This window comes from Passer montanus, unplaced genomic scaffold (assembly GCF_014805655.1).
Source record: "Passer montanus isolate IOZ18808 unplaced genomic scaffold, ASM1480565v1 scaffold19, whole genome shotgun sequence".
NCBI lineage: Eukaryota > Metazoa > Chordata > Aves > Passeriformes > Passeridae > Passer > Passer montanus.
Window position 1 is genome coordinate 5,268,402 of NW_024366480.1, and position 24,435 is coordinate 5,292,836.

The 24,435-nt window shown below is 35.1% G+C and overlaps 1 protein-coding gene across 44 annotated transcripts in view; it reads left to right on the plus strand.

The window, feature by feature from the left end:
• The window catches only part of RIMS2 (regulating synaptic membrane exocytosis 2), a 453,673-nt gene that overhangs the window by 109,268 nt on the left and 319,970 nt on the right, over window positions 1–24,435 (plus strand). For all 44 annotated transcript variants that reach the window (XM_039706150.1, XM_039706103.1, XM_039706156.1 and 41 more), the window contains one exon: window positions 5,200–5,507. In XM_039706150.1, coding sequence (XP_039562084.1) covers window positions 5,200–5,507 — 308 coding nt within the window. The remainder of the gene's footprint in view (window positions 1–5,199; window positions 5,508–24,435) is intronic.

The window sequence follows — 24,435 nt, forward strand, 5'->3', positions numbered from 1 at the left end:
TATATAAGTCTTCCACAGTCATAGACACTTCCATTAAAAAGGAATGTCAACCCAGAAATTTTTAAAGGAAGCACCTTACAGAAAACAGCACAAATTTTCCCTCAGGAGTAATGGAAATCAGTACTGCTGGCTGTAAGAGAGAACACAGGCTTCAGGTGGGGCGAGCAAAAGGGAACTACTGTGTTTTTAATGCAAACATGAGACAGGTTTTGGTACTGTATAGAACCAAGATAAGATTGCATGTTTTAGCTAACTTCTTCCAGTCTTCCAGTCAGATTTGAGGAAGATTGAGTTCTAAGTAATAAGTAGGGTACTAAAAAGTTTTACTTCTGACAGGGACAACTAATAATGTTGTTATTTTACTGAAAAATTTTGGGAGATCTTAGTGTATTCTGAAAAAACTCCAATAACCAAAAAACCAATTCCATTTCATTTCTGGAGAGATGATGTTCAAAGGGATCCTCACAGTCCCAAATCTTCACTTAAGACACTCACTTATTAAAACTATAAATTAGAAAAATTAAAATTATAGTTCCTTGGAAACAATGTTACATTTCAAATAGACAAAATGAGGAGAGATTAGCAGAAACGGGGACTGGAGGTAAGGAAGATACCATTGACCCCTACGGTACTGGGTTTGTATTCCCTGAAGAAGGACAGATTTGCTGCAGTAAATTGTAGTTTTGTGAGTGCACAGAGGAGGGTGACTCACGTTACTTTGTGGCAGTGCTGGTCTGGCAGTGTCTGTGTACTGGGTCTGTATTCCCTGAAGGACAGATTTGCTGCAGTAAATTGTAGTTTTGTGAGTGCACAGAGGAGGGTGACTCACGTTACTTTGTGGCAGTGCTGGTCTGGCAGTGTCTGTTCCACATTGGCATGTGGACTATTTTGGGTGGTACCCAGGGGCAGGATAAGGAGCAACAGCCACAAACTAAAATACAAGAAGTTCCACCTCAGCATGAGGAAGAGCTTATTAACATTGAGGGTGGCAGAGCACTGGAATGGGTTGCCCAGAGATGTCGTTCCCTCTCTGGAGACATTCCAAACCCACCCGGACACGTTCCTGTGTCACCTGCTCCGGATGACCCTGCCTTGGCAGAGGGGTTGGACTGGATGATCTCCAGGGGTCCCTTCCAACCCTAATGATTCTGGGAACCTGTCATCAACATAGTGGCTAATACAGAGATATACTACATTCCTGAAGAAACTTCCTTAGTACAGGGTGGCTTCAAACATTGCACTGCTCCGTGATGTAATGAAGTTTTGTACCAGTGACAAATCAGGGGGAAAAAAAAAGACTAGTAGTAATGTGTTTGTAATCATGATTAATTACCTTGATGACCCAAGTAGTTTTCCTACTCTTCCTCTTGTGTCTTTCTTCCTTTCAGTGCTGTAGTCTTGTTACTTTGTATAATTTTTAAAGAATTGTATCCTACGTGAAATATGAGATCCAAAAAAACCCAACAAAAACATATGAAATTTGCTTAGGACTACCAGCAGCAAATACAGCAGTTAATATAATGCTAATATATATTAGATGTTTCTGCTAAGCAGGTTAACTCTAATAGATTTGGTGAAATACTGTGCCAGCCTTGCACTACAATTTTTCACCTCAGCACACCTGTAATTTGAAGTAATGTTCTAAAGGCTGATGAGGATTTGGTGTAATTATTTCTTAGGGTGTAGTGTCAAACCTATCAAACTCAAACTTATGCATAATCAAATATACCGAGCCTTTTAATCTCATCTTAAATAAAATAAGGTTTCCATTTTCTTCTCAGGATTTAGTGTCTATAACTGTACTTACAGGAACAGTGATGTTTTTTAAGGTAGCTGTCTTTTCACACAATCCATCTGAAAATACTGAAATCAATGTCATACTATATCTTTTATTGTGTTTAGTTTTCGCTTGAAATATCTGCAGATATAATTTCTTGATAAATCTATTTCCCATTTATTGAAGTTAAAGTGCTATGTCAAATATGTTTTGAATAATTTTACCTAAGAACAAAAAATTTTAGGGTGTGTTTAATTTTCACTTGAAATAGCTGCAGATATAATTTCTTGATAAATCTATTTCCCATTTATTGAAGTTAAAGTGCTATGTCAAATATGTTTTGAATAATTTTACCTAAGAACAAAAAATTTTAGGGTCTTTTTTAGGGCAATACAAGGAAGTGATTCTTTGTGCATTATTTATTTCTGATATGTAGATGTGAAATGGCTGATTACTGTAGGTTTGTTTTATGGGCCCATGTAACAATAAGTGTTAATAATATGTGATGAAAGCTGCTGGGCAGTGTTAGAAGTGGGAGCATATTATGAATAATCTTGCCAAAAATAGTGAAGAAATCAAAAATGAGTTGGAAGTTATTAGTTCACTGTGTAGAACTAACCTTTGAGAATGGAAAGCAGATGGAAGGTTTAAGGTAAACCTGTCTAATCCAAATTTGGAATACTTCTTTTCAGCCTTGTATATTAAAGAGAAATTTTTATTTGAAGTAATGGACACAAGGGATAATGTGAAAATGTCAGGTATGTTTAGTGCATTCTTTTCAGCAATGAGAAGCTGATTTGAACTGAGCTTGAGCAATGCCTCATCTATGCACTAGGTGGAGTTTCAGCCTTTCCAATGGAAAAGAACATCCCCATCCAGTGCCAATAGCACCTGAGATGCTGGTTTTGAGCTAGCACCAAACGTTGGACAGGAGATATTTTTCCCATATTTTCCTTTTCAAATTGGCAGTGTTCTTGTGTGGAAGATTGACACCCCCCAAATTTCAACACTGATTTTTGTGTACAAAATGTGTTCACGATTGCTTTTTTAGGAGGGTGTTTAGGAGAGTTGCAAATGTGTGAAGTAGATAGTGTGCCTACCCTGGACTGCAGATTTCTGATGTGAGGGGTTAGTCCTTTATTATTATTATATATAATATAAAATTATTAAATTAATTATTAATTTTTTAAAATAGTTTTTTTAAATAATAGTCCTCCCAGGTTTTCCAACATGCTTCTCTTGAGCATGCGGTCCACTCGTGTGGCCTTTGCTTCTCTGCAGTGCTGCTGTCACAGTCCCAGCAATCGCTCTGGCCTGGCAGGGGCTTGGCAGGGACAGAGCTGCTCTGCATGTGTGTGAGCTGCTGGGCACTGTGTCCCAGGCACCCGGGGCAGGAGGAGAAACCCTGTCCAGGAACACACCACTGTGCCGTCTGTGCTCTGCTGACACCATCTTACAGCATGTCTGTATTTAATTGAGAGGTCTGCACTATAAATTACCAGCATTTTTTAAATTGTGAGAATGCTTCTACATGCTGCAATAAGATGAGGAAGGCAATTTTGTCCATTGCTATTTGAGGGCTTGTAATTTTTGTACTCACTGAAAGCACAAACATTTTTGTCTATGTGACACTTCCCATTCTTCTCACAGTGTATGATTATTTAAAGCTAAAATTGTGTTAGGGTCAACACTTTGAAAATCCTGCATGTTGAAGTTATGTTGGAAGTGGAAGTTATGTCAGGCTTCATCAGAAGTGTGTCTTGTAATTATCATTAAACGCGCCTAGAAAAGAAGAAAAAAAAATCTGCAAAATTCTTACATCTCTGCATTTTAAATCATGTTTTTATTTTTTTTTAAATTTTTTTAAATGTTTTTTTTTAAATCTGAAATACCCTAAATAAACTTTTCAGGAATCAAGTTAGGTTAGGAGTACTCTTCCTGATTCTACTTTTAGAGGAAATCATACAAATTCAGGGAGAACTTTTATTCTGTTGGGTACAGTAGAATAATACTGATCATCCAAATTTGGAATACTTCTTTTCAGCGTTGTATATTTAAAAAAGAGAAATTTTTATTTTAAATAATGGATACAAAGGGTAATGTGAAAATGTCCGTTGTCTGGGGAGAAAATTTTGACTGTCAGCCAAGGAAGAAGTTGCCCAAGTGTTTTCACTGTAATATCTAGCTTTTGTGATATTTTAACATCTACTAAAAGAAGTGAAAATAACAAATGAGGGCTTTGGGGGATTTTATCTCATTTTAACTGAAGTTGTTATATATTTGTATACTTGCATAATTGTATCACATCTGGTCCTTTCATTGCTCTAACACATACATGGAAAGGTTAAAACTTCTTTCAGCTGTGTACAGACCTAGCAGAAATATTAAAGCCTTTTAATTACTATTGATTAAAGAGGGAGAAAATACTTCTGTCTTGGGTTCTGAAATTCCACTTTGCTGCTTTCTCATGTACTTTCTAGCTTAATTAGCAATGGTAAAACAGACCTGTTCTTAAATATGTATTTGAATTACGTCCAGGCCTGAAGCATACACAGTTTTGTCCTTTGTATGTCCTCTAAGGACATCAAATGTACCTCAGAGAGCAAACTGCTTCTTGGGGAGCCTCTCTTTTTTGCCCTCAGGGCTTTGGTGGTTTTTCCTCTATTGTTGATATAAGCAGACATGAGTTCTCATAAATGATAACAGCCCTATAAAAAGATAAGAAGGAAGTTTACTAGGATGGGCATACCAGCACCATTAAATGGCAAGGGAGTGCACAGAGGAGCATATAATGCAAGCTAAATTGTGCGTGTGAAGTGGAAAGAAACACCACCTTATACATTGTGTTATTTTAGTTGAAAAACAGCTTTAAGTTAAAATTGCTATGAAATTGAAGTCACTTCCTGAAGTCATCATCTTCCAGTAAGCATTGGCTATGGAGCACCATGGAAGAAAATTAGCAAAGCATTTTTGAGCATTATAAAATGACTTGCTTGCAACAGCAGGTGACCTTTTCTAAAGTTCCTTACTCTTAGTGGAAGAATTAAAATGGATTAAAAGTTCAATGATTTTTTAAATAATGTTTTCTTTCATCTCAAATTATAGTGTTAATTTTCAAAGCTTGCATTTATTACCATTGGAACCTCAGTATTAGAACCTTTTAATTTATATTGCTACTATCTGTTCTTTGTATTTCAAATAATAAAAAAAACCCCTAAAATTATTTTTTTCCAAAACCAGTTACTCCAAGGTTGTACAGACATACTTTATTATAGTGTAGCTAAGTTATTGTAATTTTAATATAATTAAAACTGTAGCCTTTTTACTTTTGGAAATGTTAACAGTCAGTTGATGTGTGCTTGCTGGAAACGTAGAGAGTGTTTACAAGCTAATGGATTTTAAATTTAAATGTGTCTGCACAGGTAATGTGGGTATGTAACTTGTGCCGAAAACAACAAGAAATCCTCACGAAGTCGGGAGCCTGGTTCTATAACAGCGGGTCACACGCCCCGCAGCAGCCGGACCAAGAGGGAAGCAGAGCTCTGAGGAACGAGGAAGCACCGCAAGAGAAAAAAGCAAAACTGCAGGAGCACCCGCAGTACCAGGGACCACCAGGTGACATATCCACACAAGCTTTGGACAAAAACAGGTCTCAAGGGCTCACAAGACAAGACTCAATTAAGAATGGTTCAGCAGTAAAGCATCCAGTAGCGAGTGACACATCAGACAGGTAAGAAAGTATTTAATGATTATCCTGGTAAGATCTGATGAATTTATGCTACAAATTTGATTTTATTTTTTACAATTTTGTCTTATTTTTATTCTGTAGCCTATAAAATACATACTGGGTATTTTGAAGCAACATTGAGAAGCCTTTTGTTGATTTCAGATGGTCATAGCCAGTGTGTGCTCTTCATTCCTTCTCACTGAAAAAATGGGGCATGTGACAGTTGCAGTGTGACAGAGTTTGTCCATGTGCTTACAACCTGGTCAAATTACAGTAATTGTGCTGTGCAGAATGTTACCATATTTCTTTTGTGGTCACTATAGCACATCCAAAAATAGGACTCAAAAAGGCAGATTAATGGAAGACAACATCTGTTCAGACTACTGAATTATGACTTCTGGTTGTATTGCAGTACATAATATTGAGGACGGTGAAATCTTTGTGTAATGACTTGAGTCTTTTCATGGTTTCTCAGTTTCTTGGTGTTAGTTACTGCCATTAGTATAATTATTTTTTCCTTCCTAGATTTACATTGGTGTTACTTGCATTGTTTGAAACTGTAACTCTATGAGTGCTGATGTAGTAAGAGTTGGTTTAGCCAGAGACTGGAGCAGGATTTTCCCTCTTTTTCTTAATGTGAATATTCCAAAAGGCACCAGAAAATTCTCAACCTCAGTGGCCAGGTTTTACAGGAACACAAAAATAAAACTGGTTACATTGAATGAATTTAATTTTTTCATAAGGCACACTGCTATAGAACTTTAAAAATGGTGGGAAAGGAAAGATGAGAGTGCGGTTGCTCAGGTGTTTCCATGGAAATGATATTCTCACGCGTGTGTGAGAGACCTCCAACTCTCTTGGAATTTGGCAGCCAGAGCAGTATAATCTGGCAGCTTTTCTCTGCTGCCCAGATATGACCTCATTACAGCATTTATTCTGTGAGCTTGAAACAAGTTGGACATATATAGTATCTTTTACATTTAGTATAAGGAAAATAGTTCATAGTTTTTCTTCATGTCTTGTATTCCCCCATATTTAAATTCCTATTTTTGGTCTTGCATGAGGGCAAATTGAATGTAATGAATTTAACATTTTTGTTTAACTTATTCTGCCTATTGCTGTTTGCTCTGATTTCAGCTGTTGGGTTCAGTACTTAGTTGTCCTGAATGCTCCTCAGTTACATGGATCTGAAAAACACAGCTGGCACCCTAACCTGACATTAGAGAGTAGGAGAGGCAGATTGATTTTCTTGTGGTTCATTTTTTCCCACTAATTTTGATAGGAAGTTGGTATCATAGATAAATTGATAAAAAAAATCCAAACCCCTGAAAATGTTTTTATATTATATGCATGCAGAAATATGGAGGGAGAGAGTGATATATGAATAAATATATAATTGACATACACAATATGTATTTACCATAAATAGAGTTAAACAATAAACATGGACAGTATAAAGTAATACTTTCCAACAGGATGTGGGCTTTGTGCCTGAACTCAGAGCTATTTTGCTGATTGTGATCACTTCTACTTGATATATTATTTAAGTTCAGATAGTTTTTTCAGTCATTAGCCTTTTCGTATTTTATTTGGATAATAATAATACTGATGCTCCCTAGTTAGCATATACAAGTATGCTTAGAATATGATATATATTATACACTACTGAAGGATAGAGGGTCTTCTGAATAATTTTATTCCCTAATGTTCCTCACATAGATTTTTTTTTTTCTGGACCTAATGATAAAGATTTCTCTGTGATGTTTATTCAAAGTCTTACTGGTCAAATGGGCTTTTAGAGGAGAGTATCAACAGCTCTGTGAAGGATGATCCCAGAATTCAACTAGGTATCTGCAGAAATTGAGCAACCAACTAGTATGTTAGACCATTTTCCTACAAAAAGGAATTCTTTGAGAAAAACTTGGCCATTCAAAATGTCCAAAATAATAAAGAAATAGTCAAAAAAGTCTCTGGTATTTAGAAGTGGTTGTTGCTTGCCTTGGACAATCACAATAATGGATGTATGTAAGTAGAAATGTAAGTAGAAAGTGAAAACTATATTTTCTGTCTTATTTTTTATTAGGAGGACATTACTTTTGGCACAAAAAATAATTAAAAGTGTTAAAAAAATGACCACTTGTGAAAAGAAAGATATTGCTAAGATTTTATACATTTGGGTTGTGATTTGAATAGAAAGATAAAATATATTCTTTTTGCCAAAGGTTTTACCTGCTTTTGTAGCTTCCATGGGTGTTGCAGCAATCGTTGCTTAGAAGTTCTTTAAATCAAGTATCATATATCTTATCTTGGTCATCTGGAGACATGTTGGTCAGAGAGTAAAGGGCAACATTCACTCCTTTAATCTCAAGATCATCAATGTCCTTTCTGTCTCACTCCTTACCGTGTCTTTTCTGGTTGTGCTCTTTTGTTTTTCCATCCTTGAGTTGTACTCATCAAATTTTTTTTCCTGTCTTCTTTACTAGTATTATTAATTAAATTAATTAAATGAATTGTATTAAATTTTTATTGTTTCAACCATTAGACTAGTATTCTGTTTCCTTGATGCAAGCAACAGTCCCATTTGCAATTGATAGATCCCAGCCTGTTTAGACAGATAGGTACTTGTTTATAGATCTTCTCTGGCTGATCGATAATTTTTTGCCTGAAGAAGCCTGAAATGAATGATTTTGGATTATGCATTCTCCAAGAGCATGTTTCTTATATTGGTCCATTACAGAAAAAAGCAAAATGTAAAAAAAAAAATCTGTTCAGAAGTAAATTGTACTTAACAAGAGCAGAAGAGTGTTTCATTATTTTTTTCTTTCTAGTTCATATAAAGAATCATAGCATGACTTAGACTGCAACCTTAAAATCACCTATATCCCCCCCACCTGCCATGGGCAAGGACAGCTTCTACTAGACCACTTCTTAAAGCCCCATCCAGCCTGGCCTTGAACATTTCCAGAGATGGGGCCATCCAGCTTTCCTGGGTAACTTGTTCCTGTGCCGTACTACCCTCACAGTAAAGATTTCCATCCTGATATCTAACCTAAATCTACCCTCTCTCAGTTTAAATTCTTTACCACAGTATTTACAATCTGGCTTATGATGCTTTTACTGCTTTTTATATAGCGAACCTGTGGGTAGGGCAGGGGCAGCAGGCACACAAGTATGATTCACTAAATGCCCGTGGTGTATCTGACATTGTTTCAGGTGAGACTAATGTAATTTGTCCCACATGGAGCTTTTCTGCTAAGCACAGTTGAACTGTGATCATTTGTAGAGGTTTTCACAGACTTAACCTTGCGTGCAGGTTGTATGAATGCTGATACAGTGTACCACCAGATTCCCTGAAAACTGCAAAATGATGTGAATCCAAGAAATGTGAAATATTATTTAAAGCAATCCATAGATTCAGAAGGACTATTCTGAGGTCTGCTGAGCACAGATGGTAGATTTGTAGCTGTAGTTCTTTGATTTGCAGATTCATGTTAATTCTGGATTAGGCAAAGGGGTCTGATTTTTATTTTTCATCAAGATCTTTCATGTAGTTGATTGTTTCCAAGATCTACACTATTCATCATACAATATGTGTTTTATTTCTAGCAGAAAAATAATTTGAACAGACAAAATCTCATTTTTTCAGTTATTCTACAGGAGGCAATCAGCTTGTGAAATAGTTGGTTTCTTCATTCCAAGCCCATGTTTATAATGTTCTGTTAAAATGTGTGCAACATCCTAAAATTAAAATCTGGTAAACAAGGAACCTATGAAGCTTTTTTTATTTGTCATTCTCTTTGCCTGAATTGTTAGATCTTTATGCAGTGTTGCTATACTTTTAAAATAATTATTTTCTTGCTCTCAGTAGGATCCATTAAAAAGCCATTTCAGTAATTTTCCACATATGGACTCATTGTTTTAAATGGTAAATATTTTGTGACATTCCAGAGCTGTTGCTTCACAAACCTTTATTCTGTACATATACATAGCTCTCTAAAAGTAGTAAACAACTCATGCATCTTCCAAACCAAGGTTACAATGACACAGCTATTAATATATATCTGAAATGATGCTATGTAGTTCGGTAGATGTGAATTTTTGAGGGTATAAAAAATTATTATTTTCCCTAATCTGTATTTTATGAATCTAAAATATTCTTCAAAATTTGAAAATTGACTTTAATTTTACAATATTTTTCAGGCATTATATTAGTGGAAGAAAAACTTCCTCAAGGATATTTTTCATGAGAGTCAATGAAAAAGAAAGTGAAAATATGGTGATATTGTGAGAATGTTAATTTTCATGTGTTATAAGTCAATTTATTCCTGCTACATCTATCTGAGGTTGAGCCTTGTCACAAAGAGAGAATAAGTTCTTGGTATAGGAAAAGATCATGATCTGTAAGCTCATGATCTGAAGGAAGACTAATAAATAAAGCTGCCTGAACCCTTTTCAGATTAACTGTAAGGATATGAGATTAAATCATAAAAACCAGAACGAAAACAACAAATTGAGAGAGTGAGCAGCTGCAGAGTTGCACAACAGCGGTATTTATTTTCCAGGCCAGCAGACACAGTAAAGATATATCCTACTTCCCTCTCCCTTGTTTTCTCCTTGCAGAGATACATATGTATTTGGGGGGTTATTTTCTACCAACCCTCTTACTTCAGAAAAAAAGAGGATTTTTAGGGTGGTTTCAACACATTATATAGGAGGCTTGGAGAATGTATTTTATTCTGAGTAAGAAATGCAAACAAGAGGCTACTTGGGTCTGAAGATGTAGGATTTGTGCATGTATTCTTTATGAAATGTATACATGTGCTTCCCACATATAAAGGCTTTATTCTATTGTGTCACCAAACAGCAGTAGCATTGAAAGTGGTTTCCTGTATCCCTTTCCTTCCAGTCTTGGGAGGAATGCCAGTATGAGCCGGCAGCGTAGGATCTGTCTTCTGGGACTGCAGTTGGGGGTGTCAGGGTGTGAACAGAGAGGAAAAGAGAGACCAAAACAAGAGAGAAAAGGAGGAGAGAGGAAAAAGCAGGCATAAGTGAGATGAGAAACATGAAAGAGCAGCATGAATTTAAAAATGAAAATATGTGTCCGTCTGTTTCATGTTTGTATCTTTTCAAAATGATTCTTCTTTAATTGCTGGATCATGAACAACTGACACTGAGAATAGCACTAATGGTAGTTTATTGCAATTTAAAATATGACAGAGTAACATTAAAGTCAGTCAATTATACTTATTTTGGAAAAGCTGAAAAATGCCCATTTCGTGAGATTATCACTATTTTTCTGCTGTAGCACTTATGACACGTCACTGTAGTGCAACCTCTGGTTTTGATTGTTTCTATTTCTGACTACCTGAGTTGATAGATTTCTAGGCCAGATGTGTTAAAACCGCGTTACTTGGACCTATGGAGACTAAGCATATTTGAAAGCAAAGTATTTTACCTGATTCTCAAGTAAAATAGAGGTATTTTAACTTTTTTAAACCTATTTCTTTTAGCTGCTGATGTATTTAAATAAGTATTAAAATAATTGTGTAAAGTATTTAAATTGTGTTGGTATTCAAGAGTCAGACTGATAAAGCTGTGTGCAGATTTGTTCATGCTCAGACAACAGTGTCTGTAAACCTTTTAGAATTCTTTATGTAAGGCATAAAAAAAATGATTTTTAATACATTTTTGACCACCACAGTAGCAAAACCCCACAATTGTTGATAAGCATAATTATATTCTTTCACTTAATGCATAAATCTAATACTCCATACAAGAAATCTGCAGGTTGAGTTTAAAATTGAATTAGTATTCTTTTCCATGCATGACTGCAAAGGTCTCACAATGACTTCCCCTGGTGCTAGAACAGAATGCAAAGGTCTTTAGAGGTACTCTACAGTATTTTTAACATATTAACGAAAGATTTAAGTTTTACACAATTGGAACTGCATCTGAATAAGGTTTTATATATATATACCTTCCTACTCCCATTCCAGCATTTTTTACCACTTTAATAGCCCTTAGAGCTGTAAAATGTCAGTCTGAAAACTAGTCTCAGTGGTTTTGCTTTTGTTTCTTGTGCTTTCATTTCATTGTATGCTTTCTATGATTCTTGATATAATAATTTAGAGCGACTCAGTTTTTTCTTCACAGAACTGCTCTTTTAATTATTTAATTCATCTACACATAGGATTATGGGCGTGGATCAACATGTCATGGCTGTTCCAGTTTTTAGGTAGAAACTGAAGCTAAGTTTATCTGCAGTCTCAATCTTAAATGACATTAAAAATAATTTAATAATAACTATGGCCAGAGGAAGCAATTGAAATTCATGGGAAGAGAGCCAGAGAAAGCACAGTATTTAATTATTGAGAAAAAGTACCTTGGGTCTAAGAAAGTCAGAAATTCTTTAGTGCAGAAATTTTAATGAAATAATTTGACAAGACAAGGATTAAGCTACACCTGCTTATGAAGATGAGTAAAGATTTTGATATCATTTGTAAGGCAAGGTCTCTGTAAAGAGTTGCTGAATGATATTTCCACTGTCCATTAACAGTCCAGACTACTATAGTGGGTGCACTTTGTTTCTACCTGTCTTTATTGGGTTGCCATGGGTTGGAGCATATTCATTCTGTCCTAAATTCTGAAAAAGAGGGGGGGCTTTTTCTCTCCATTACCTTTGCAGAACTGTCTGTTTTCTGAGAAATGAAACTCCTTGTACAGTTCTTTGTCTCCTAATATTGGTTTTGTGGATCTCCTGCTTGCATGAGCGGTGTCATCTCTGGCACAATGTTCAGGACATGCAGCCACAATGTGACTTCAGAGGGGTTTATCTGAGCTGTGCATTTCTTCCCTTCCTCCCCTTTTATTTTCTCTAACACATTATGATTTCTTAAGATATGCCTTTTATGATTATTTTAAGGTGAACCTTTATCTAGCTGTAGAATCTATACTGAGTAGCATTGGGCCTCTGACCAATGGCAGCTGCAATTTTGGATCCTTTTTTATTGAGAAAGAGAATCTGTTTGTAAAAGAGAAAAGGAAAATTCTAGAACTGTAGCAGAACTAACCTGCTTTGATAAAGAGTCTAAAACTTACAAGTTCCTTTTCAAACACCAGAGTGTTTTAATTAAGAACATGAAAAAAAAATATAAGTCCAGATTTAAGTGATGAAGTTAACTTGGCTGCAATCATTCTCCACAGTAAACTAATCTCATGTAGATTTTAGGGAATTTCATTTTCACAGTTTGTAGTAGAGAGCCTTTTCAAAAATAATTCCATTACAACATGATGTTTTTATTTTGTTTACTGTTACTGTTATCCTATTTTTGTGTCAAAAATAAAATAACAGTATTTATCTTTGGCATTTGTTGCATGCTCCCTATTGAAAACTATCACTTACTATTTGATTTTTCTCAATCTCGAACTCGGGGAAATCTGGATATTCAGTGCTGATATTTGTTATCTTCGAAGGGGAGTTTGGGCTTCCATTGCCATGTAAAATACAACTATGTCTTTACCTGTGCTAAAAGACTGTTAATAACTTTAATCTGTAAGCACAGATATAATTTGTATTAGAATACTAACATTTTTATTAAGTACTGACTGCAGCTAACATTTATGGCACTAAATGTAATTTTGCTTTTAACTAAACTGATAAGTAAAAAAGCAATATCAGAAAAAAAATGAGGATAGCAGCATATATAAACTATTTATTAAAATTAGTAAGGCAAATGCCTTTCTGGGTTGAGCATGTCTTGAAGTGCAGTTTTGTTGACCTTGCATAAACTTAAATGTTAGAGTTCACTGTGTGCTCATAATTCTTAGTGTTACTGTCCTCTGTTCTTTGGAGGCTAGGTTCTCTTAAGAAGTATAAATAACAGATTTTTAAAGTTAAATATTTTAAAAGAAATGGTGTGTAAGGGTGAATAAGATAGATTTGTGGAGCGTAGCTGAGGGAAGATTGTAACAATTGGTAAAGAACTCTGCTAAGTCAAATTTATTATTTCTAGAAGCCAAGTAATTCTGGGATCTGCAGGAAGCAATTAAATTAAATGGCCTTTTGTTTTCATATTTTTTACCATAGCTCTATAGACTGAAATAAAATAAAAAAGCGAGACTGCATGCAAGTGGTCTGGTGTAAATTCTTTGGCTTTTCCTTTGTGTCTCTAGAAGTCACAAATTATAAAGAAATCACTTCTGTAGTGCAATTTAGTTGTCACTTATCTTTTACATGGTAAGATTAAAAATTTTAGTAACTGTCAATCTATTTATTAAGTCAGATTTGAGGAAAGAAATATAACAATAATGAATGTAGTAGGACCAGGGTAACCATATTTTCATAATTCAAAGTTACATTATTGAGCAATACAATTTTATTTCTACATTTTCTTTAGCATGATTATTCTGTTTCTTTTTCTGCCCCTTCTTCAAGACAAATCCTTTCATCCCCTACTCTGTAATGTCCTTATAGAATTATTTATTTAGTTATTTTATTACGTGATTTTTTCCACCAGTGTGAGACAAAACCAAACTCTGGTTAGACATTGAAAGTGGTTTCAAAGATATACCCATGACCTTTTTGACCTAAAGACAGGCATTCTTTTCTTCTCTAAGCCACTTCTTTTCCATGGTATAGTTCACTTCTTTTCCTCACTTTACATCCAATAATTCTGCAGCCATTCCTAAGTGTCCTTTCAGTTTTGTGGTGAACTAATTGGATACTTCTCTCTCAAGCTTTGAGAAATCTTAATTTTGTACCTTTCAGAAAAAGCAGAGCTCTGTTTTTACTAACCATAACAAAGACAGCCACAGACATTTTAATGGAATAGTTGCAGCAAAGTAGTGCAGTACAATGTCATTTCCAGTTAAGCAGGAAATGTAGGTGACCTGCAGTCAGTGACTCTTACAATGGAGTTCTAAAATCCAAGGTAATATCTGTATATGATATGCAGTGGGTTGTGTATACATGTGACTTGTTCTGACTTCCTGCACTCTGCAGCTCTGTTCCCTGTAACCATGCCCTGGTGTTTTTAGAAAATGACATCAGCAAGAGCCCGGTTCTGCAGCACTGAGCTTCCTGAAAATGCAATTAGGGACCTCAGAAAGTGTATCATCTTCACAGAATATCAAGAGGTTAAGTTGCTCCAAACACAGTTTTCCGAATTTCTGCTCCACTGTTGTGTCAGCTGGTATTATCTGCTTGAGTTGGCCCCCAGATGTAATTTATCTGCCTAAGCAAGTTTCTATTATGCAGCGTGTAATAGGATGAACCATGAACTTTGCTGCAGAGACCCCATTTTCTTTGTAAAAAGAAAATGGCAAGACGAAGAGTTCTTATGGTAAGGCCGTGATAGAAATACATTTTAGCTGCAAGGGGTTACATTTGTAATGACTTTGTGAAAATACTGGACTTTAAATGAGTTCTTGATCATCACATAAAAATAAATTTAAAAATACCTAGCAAGGCCAAGGAGATTAAAGCAAAACCACCTGATTTGCTGTATAATGCCAAATAAATTGGTAAGCTTCAGAAGGACATTACATTCTAAAGTTCCAAATCAGTGCACAAAAACCCGATTTTTTTTTAAGAGGTAGATTAATTTTAATTGAATCTTTTTGAATCTGGCATGAGGTGCTGGGCTGACAAAAAATGACCTGCTTGAGTTGCATCTTTGTGCTGCAGTTAGAACTGTGAAAAATATTTAAACTAGAAGAGGAATCAAATTTAGTTCAACAATCTCAACCTTTGAAATAAGAAATTTGACAACTCAAAGGTTAGTTCAGTAATTCCACCTCCTCACAAGGATGCGATAATTGCATTTTATTCCTAAAATGGACCTGTAGTGATTAATCTTCCCATACCATTTATTAACAGAGTCTAGAACAAAAATGTATTTTTGAAAGAAACCAAGTTTAACTTGGATATGCATTTCTTATAAAACAATGTATAATTTGGGTGCTTTTCTTGTCTCAAGTACATGTACATGCAATAAAGACTGGAGTATTGACTTTCATTTAAAAAATAGATATCATTGTCTGAAGCAAGAAATTTGATCTTCTGAATACTATAAAATTGAAGTATGATTTAATTTCTACTCAGCAGATTTTTTAATGCAGACATTCTTTCCAAAATTGGAAATGAATGTCAGTTCTAAAGACCCTGAGAACCAGAGTAAGAAGGAAAAGAGGAAGATATGTCACTTAAATAATGGAATAGATAAGAATGTTTTGTAGATGGGACTCAAGCTCTCAAGCTTTGGATATGAAATGTATATGAAGTGTAGTACTAATAGTGTCTCAACTTTTCAAAAAAATTGTTTTGGATGGTGATAAATTGCATTGTACTAATGATTGATTCACTAACATAGATCATTTTCACCTACATTACCTCTTTGCTCCTCCTTCAAGTAATTAAGAGCATATATAAGAATGTTTGTGTCCTTTTGGTAGATATTCCGAAAAGCTGTCAGTTGTTTTTGGTGTTAAGCTTGGCAAAGCCTACCAAATCAGGAGATTTTGTTGAAGACAAGGGTTTGAAATTTCACTCTCTATGTGGCATACAGACATTTCATTCAGAAGCACTTTTTTTCTGTTTGAAAATGAGATTTATTTAGAAATTTGTTCTGTGGTATATCACCAAGTATCATGAGGCCTTACAGCTACAACAATCAATTATGAAATTAACCCTAACTCCCTGCACAAGTGGCCAATGATCCCTTTATTCCACTGAAATAGAACTCCTATATTAAATGGAAATCTTTCCAAAGTAAAATATTTACACAGTGTTAATGCTTATAAAATCCAGGCTCCATGACACTGTCAAAGGAAATGAATTCCAGAAGTGTGTGATCATCAGGAAAATATTCTTCTGGTATTCCAATCAGCTGAATATAGGAGCAACCCAGGAGACCATAAATCTCATAATGACATGAAAGGAAGATAAATTAGTCTCTTTGAACTCATCCCCAAGATATGGAAGGCTCAAATTTTTAACCAGTGGACTGAGCAGCAAAAATTAATAAACAATCTAGTGCATAGATGTGTTGTCATAGCTTCTGTTATACCAAATGAAAAGACTGATTTTAATCTTACTGTGATTTGGACAATGATGTACCTTTTACTTTGCACATATATTAGTCTTTGTTTCTGTCACAGATCACCTGGACACATTGACACCCTATACAAGTTTGGACCTTTAAGGACCAAATCAGTCATCTGAAAGTAGAGATATGGCAATAAATCTCAAGATGTTTTCCAAGTGAAAAAAAGTAATTTCTTAAAAATTAATGAAACTCCCAAATTCATTGTGAATGGGAGATCATTTCTGTCAACAATGTATAACCACCATGGATTTCAAGATCAATGTAGTTGTTACTTTCTTTACCTAACAAGGAACTTTATGATCAGCCTGCTCACCAAAAAAGTGCTTGTGTAAAAGATGTTGTAACTGTGGTAACTGTGTCTTTCATGAAGAAAACATCTCTTTATCTGAGTGTATATATTGGAATAATTTCTGTTGGGGGCATTTGCATAGTTGATAGTCAGTGTTGGACTGTCGTAGGATTTTTTTTCTGACTGTTTGCTTAAATTTCTATAACTTGGAGAGTAATGGGTATAAGTACAAACTGCCTGTGAGTACTGAAGAAATTAACTTGCACCTTGAATAATTCATCCTGAAATGGAGAGGAAAGACGGGTATCTGCAAACTGTTAGTGAGTGTATTTTCAGGTTCTGTTTTAGTATTTTACATTATTAATCATGCATAATACTTTTTTAGTAGTATTTAAATTACCTTCTGTGTTTATGAAAGGTGAAGAACAATCACTTTTTATAGACGTGAGGAACAGAAATCTCTTCTGTAACAGATGAAGTTTTCAGTGCACTGTTTCAAAAATCAATCAAATCCCTGTTCTAGGCCAGCAGTTCTTGTCTAGTGAGACACATCTCATTGGTGAACCATCCAGAACTGCAAATGAGGCATAAAGCAGGATTCATGTACTATAATGAGGTGCAAGAAAATATCAATTGATTGTAAATCAGCTGAAGGTAAAATACTGTTCTAAACCACACATTCTACAAGGTGCAGCGTCTATTGAATGTTGAGATTTTGCACCCTTGAGTATTACACAGAGTTCTACTCCTTCAATACTTTTAGAAATATTATTTATATATTATGTACTACATGTATGGACATGGACAAATGTACACATTCACACTAAAAGGTTAGGATGCCTAGCCATTTCAGTAAACTATCAGAACTCTAGGAAAGCAGAGAACTGATTATGGGACCATCATTTGACCCAGAGCTTCAAGAAATTTACTTTGTGGGGATGTATTTCTCCTGTAGGAAGCTGACCAGCCCTGCAGAAATGAAAAAAAAATTACTAGCATTTATGAATTATTTTAGTACAAAATAGAATAATGCTCTTGCAGGTTGAAGAAGTGATTCATACATTTATTAGAAAAATAGGTTAGTTTTCTCGTTTGCCAAATGCAATTTCTGCCTCAGTAGCTCTTTATATAAATGATGTCTTAGGTCAGGACAGTGGTTGAAAAACCCCATTTCCCTAGATTTGAAGGTTTCTTTTTTATATGTGACATCTGCTTTAAATAGGAGTTTTGCTAGAAACTGTGAAGATCCCTAAAATACCTGTGTTACATGTGGGGAAAATGCATGAGTTGGAAAAAGGTAGAGAATGCACACACCTGTATTTTTTTCAGGTATGGTGTCAGAACGCAGCTAAGGCAGGAACTGGAAAGTGTTCTCAGATCCAGCAATAGAAATGAAACCACATATTTATATTCCTGCCTCCTAAATAAAGTAATTAGACAAGCACAAGAACACTTTATTAAATCTGGGTTTGGGTGGTCATGCAATATTGGGTCACATGATTTTTCCCTCCTACATCTTCCTCTTTCTTTTTATTAATTATACAGGAAAGAAAAGGTGGCTAGCATTCCAAACTGCACTCCTTAGTCATCTGCATTTAGGTGGGATGAATCTGAATGTCTTTGTTGGTTAAGGTCAAACAATCTAAATTCAACCTCTGAAATTGCCTAAAATCAGTAACACCTTCATTTCTAAGCATAGACTTCCCAAAGCAAGGAATACTTAGAAAAGCCCAGAACTGGCAAGTGAGGTAGAAGGCAGAACTGGAATTTTATTGCAAGCTGTATATATTGTGTAATATTCAGAAAAGAAAAAGATATGAGAAATAATTAAAATTATACATTTTATGTAATTATTTGCAAGTATTATATGCCTTGTCATACTTAAATAATACTTCCCATATTGCCTGTCAGCTAATGTATTAAAGAGAATTCGGCAGAGAGGTTTGAGAAGCCATAATCTATACTGAGTTAAGGAAATTAAACAATAAGTCAAAGTTATTGATGTTAAAGATGTCTTAAAAATAATTATACTGGGAGGTATACCCAGTTGTGAGGCATACTTATTCATTTCAGGAATTAGTACTGTTGTGGTATAGTCTATCATAATAAATAAGAATAGGTTTTCAAATTATAATTTTCCTATATCCTTTGTCTAATATGTTTGAGTTTTTTCCCCTGTCTTACTCATCCTCAAATGCGCAATTTGTGTGTGGTCAGTGCCAGTTTTTGTGTGTGTCCATACCAGCCCTAACAGTAGGATTTCCCAAGTGAACATATGGCACATTTCCTAGTATCTCTGTAAGGAACAAAGTTAGACCTACCATTGTGTTATCTGAGTTTTGAAAAATGTAAAATTATTTTATCAGTAAAAGTATTTATTATAAGTCATCTGACATTTTACTTTTGCAAGTCTTTATTTTTTCATTTCACAGATTTAAAATGTCATTAAAAAGAAACTGATAAAAAATACAAAATATCAGCTTACAAGTATTTTACTTGCAGAATATATTCTTTCCTAAGCAGTAAGTATTCAGGCAAAAGATCACGTATAACTTGTTGGCGACTTTCTAGGAAGTTTTAAAGCTGTCCTGATCAGTCGATCATGATTATTTCTTTCATTAACTTAGAGATAGTGAGATGCAGTTGTGTGCTCACAGAACTCGGCACATCTCATAAAGGACAGTTGGCACTTTTCTACTTGGGAAGTCCTAAGCTGATCTGGAATTTACCGTCGAGACTTTACTTTTTGGCTGATGTACTTTGTACTCCTTGACTTCCTTGAGAATCTATAGATGTCAAGGTTAGTTTTGTCTCTTATTAAAAAGTAGACAGTTGTTTACCTTTTTTCCCTGTGTGTTGAAGACATAAGCACTGAGAATTTTCGGAGATGGGAATATCCAGATACCTGTAAAGATGCTAAAGGTAAACTGACAGCTTATTTTATTCTCAATGTAAGTAGGTTAATGAGAGCATCCTCTTTACCATTTTGGGTGTTGTACTTGCTGGTCGAGTTCGTGACTGAGGAGCAGAGCACAGACTGCTTCCTCTGGCACGAGAGCAGTTCCAGTATCTGGGAACGTGCTAGAGGCATAGTGTTGAACTGTGCTTTTGGGCCTTAATCCAAAGACTGTTGGCATGTGGAGTTATCCCTGATTTCACTGGAATTAGGCTACTTAACACTTGATGCTACAAGCAATGTATTTCAACAGAATTTGGAATGGCAAAGTTCTAGTATCCTACACAGCAAATAAAACAAGGGCTTGGGGTCCACACTTTCTGTGTGACCACTGGCATTACTCTTTGCTGCTTCCTTAATCACATCACTTAAGCTTCATATCCTAAAGCATTTAATAGAGAATATGCTTACAAGGCTTGTAATAATTAACTGGTTTTGACAATTATTCTAAGAATAATTTATTATTAATTGTTCGATATTACTGTTTGTGGAACAGGAGATAAACTTTTGTGAGTCCTTTGTGCATGGGATGCTTCTAACAGCAAGTCTGATAGAAAATGAAGAAGAGAGAGTTAAATACACCTGGGATGCAGTTCTAGGAGTTCCAGAATCAGTACAGCCTATAATGGAATATCATGTTTTTTCATCCTCATTCTTCTGTAATGGGGTGGAGGACCACAATAACTTAAGCATTTTTTCATATCACTTTTAATAATTTTGTCAGTTCAGACAAAAGTTCAGATGCAGTGTTGTGGCTATTTGCCACAACAATTGTATATGTGACCATGCTCTGCCTGTCTGCTGTGAAAGTCAATGAGTAATGGCTCTCAGTTCTACCCACTCTTCCTCCATCCACACTGACTTGGGTCTTTGTCCTCCTTTGTGTGATGATACAAATTTTCAGAGATTGCTGGAATTTAACTGTATAAATACTTATGCCCTATGAAATTACCCAGTCTCCTCAAGCATATTAGTCATGATGATAGATGTTAATATGGAGGAAAAAAGGGATAAACAGACTGTCCAGATTTCTAAGTCTCATCTCTTCGCCCAAACAGTGTAACTTACACTAAAAGAAGTGTACAGATTAATTTAAATGGCAACGTGGGAGAAATATGAAGATACTGAGAATAAAACACAAGAAAAAAACCCCAAAATGTTATGGTGTGAGATGAGGATGAATTTACTTTCTTTTACATTATTGTACTTTAGTAGTGGATATTTTCTGTAGTGGGGTTTGGTCTCTTAGCTGGAATTTCAGTATCTTCCATTGTAGATCTGTGACCTGACTACCAAGGATTAAAATCAGTATCACTTTTCCATTCTTGATTAATGTTTAACTCAGTGAATTAAATAGTTCTTTCAATATTTAATTATTTTACGGGAGAGAGAACAGTGTCAACAGCAAAGACAAATTCCCTTAGGAATAACCAGGGGGATGTTAATAAGAACTTTGTGGGCATATTTTAGGAAGCCAGTAGAGCAACCTGGGATTCAGTTTTCCATGCTTCCTAACACTGTTCTAACTGCCCAACTACCTGTAATAAGAAGAATGGTGCACTTTGAATGACTGCTCAGGCGCCAGCAGGACAAGAAGATTCATTTTTACACTTGGACAGAGACTGATGCTTCCCTGTAGCCTGGATTTAGGTACTTTTATCCTTTTGGGTTTGAGGCTTTATTGGTGCCCCTTTCTTTATTATTTCCTATAGTAGGTATTCAGAATACTGGCTTCTATGAGTCCTGTTGTTGTGTGTTTAAATTTTGCATTATTTTGCATTAGTTGATAAACTTCTCTTGTGAAACTGAACCTTTGAACATTGATGTGATGAAATACAAATGGGTGTGTGCTTTTTCCCAAAAGAAAGTCTGCTTGCATTTCACTTGCAGTAGTGAAATGCCCATCCTTGAATGGAATTTCCAATAGTCCTTAAAATCATGTTCCACGTTGGAGCATCAGTTTGCTGACCCAAAAGGAGTAGTCTTATAAAAAGTAATAATACAACACTATCTAATATCCAAGGCCACTGTTGTTAACTTACTTTTTTGAAAATAATTTGTTCAGAAGTTTATTATTTTCTTAATGAATGTCAGTCAAAAATTTTTGATCATGAGTATTTACCTAAATGCTTTGATAAGAGCATATTTGAGAGTGGTGGTAGTGTAATGCAGGTACATATGTGCTATTAATTACAAAATTTTATGTAGTATCTAGACGGAAAAAGCAGTTGACATTAGACTTCCTGTACATTTCAAATTCCCACTTCTATCCCCAAACTCCAAGTGACTCAGCTCTACAATTTTCTTTTGCGTTTCCATCAAACTATACTTACATACTATCCAATAGATTAGAATGGAATTGATTCCAGAATTGTTCTTGATAGTATCTTTTATCACAGAAAAATCTTTGTCTTATAAGCTGTAAAGTATAGCTTTAATAAGTTTGTATGACTCTACCTTGTTTAAACTACAATGTCGTGTGAAATCTTTTTTATATGCCTATAATAAGTGATGCATGTAAGTAATGTTTGAGATAACATTTATACATATTGTCAACTTTCTTGTGTAATAGATTTACATTTCTGAAATCTAGAATCAATTAAAAGAAGTTTAATCTTATGTTTGAAATAGAATTATTTTATATAAATTTGAAAACCTCATATTTGGGAGATTTCTAGATAACTTTTCATCTTAAAAACTTGTATCTGGTGGAACTTTATTAAGATTCAGTTTGGCTACAGAGAAAGGTATCTGTATGGACCTCAGTGTAGCTTGGCTTAATGGATCCAATGATGCTTTCTCAGGCTTGTCTTTTCATTTTGAAGTAGTCTGAACAACTACCTGACATGGCTGACAGCCTATCTAGTACTCATTTTGCTTTTTCTCTGCAGTATATTTAAAGTACTTGGTCTTCATTTCCATAAAATCCTTGGTAAAATTGGTGTGAAAATGAAATATATTATTATTAGACCATAATAGAGCAAGAGCATATCTTTTTCCAAGTATAAACACACCAAACAGCATAATAAAGATCACTGTCAACATTATTTTAATGAGGCCCTCAAAGGATAGGAGATGCTAGAAACAGAAGTCCTTGAGCAGTGCTTGGCTTACCTGGTGCTTATTGAGTACACAGTTAGGGGCGTTCCAAAACAAAGAAGCCTGTGCATATCAGACCTCTTTTTCTTCTGCTATGGGTATTGAAGAGTATAGACTGAGAGTTCTGATGAACAGAAAAGGAGATCTCAAGTTAAACTCAAATAGGCAGAAAAGTAATCCCTGTCTTTTCAACATTCTTATGTGAAGCTTTTAATTTGGAAACACTGTGGGTATAATTCCCTGAGCCTTAGAAATGATGCTAAATAACTGCCCTTCCCAACAGGAATTTTTAGTACAAGAAACAGTGACACATTTGAAGATCCGTTACAGCATTGAAGTAACGTAAATAGTACCTGTACTGTTTTGTTCTCAAACAATTTCAATGTACAATGTTTTTGTGTGTGGTTCTACTGACTTCTTTTGATTGTCAGTTTTATTCTGGTTCCCAAAGGATGGGTACTTCAGTGGGTAGAGCCTACTCTGCTCATTCTCCTTCATTCCATTCCCTCCAGCCTCTTCTTGTTAGGTCTCCTTACTTCCTTGATTCTTCCCAGATGAACGAGACATTTTTGAAGAAGTGGAAGTACCTAAAAGGAGATGTTAGTAGGAAGCCCATATAATAGGGTCACTACACTACTCTAGGCCACATAATAAATACAGGAAACAATTGCTTATTGACTAAAGGGTCTCTTGGAGTGTGTTAGAAGGGTCAGGAAAGGAGGTAATTCTTTTTTTCTGTTCATTTTTGAAATATAAAATAGTATTTTAAATCAATACTACAGTCAATTTTGATGAAAATTCCAGGTGACCAAAAACATATCTATTTGCACAAACCCCATTTCTTTATAGCTGAATGTTCTGCTAGTAGCAACTGTGAAGTATTTGCCTTTAAAAGTATTCTTTTACTTCCCTATGAAACATTTCACATACATGAGTATCTGCAGGGTACTCTATTCTGTACTCCAAAATAAAATGAAAAAAACTTAGTTTTAAATATGTGTGTTTTGTCAGTAGTTTTAGGACAATCTTAAAAAAAAATAAGAAAGAGACAAAAGAGTGTATGTGCTAACTTCCATTTAAAATATCTGAGCATGAAAATGTAGAAAGACTAATGTCAAATGTTCAGCACTTTGTTGCAACTACAAGAGCATTTTGACTGTATGCCCGTTTATAAGGCACACAAAAAAAGGGTAACATGCCTGAAATGTATGATAAAATACTGGTCTTGTACCTACTCCATGGCCAACATTGCCTCTGAACTGTGAAGTTGTGCATATTATACAGTTTGGAATGACTTTAACTTTTGTGACAAGACGACTATTTCTTGGTGCAGATTAGATGATTTGGTGTTTTTTTGATGGAATGAATGTAACGGCAAATATTATTGCATTCCAAATATGAATTCTCTGTAATATAAGTAAGGAGGTTACCAAGTATTACTTTTTCATTTTATTATAGTAAGATAGCCACAAATATCCATAG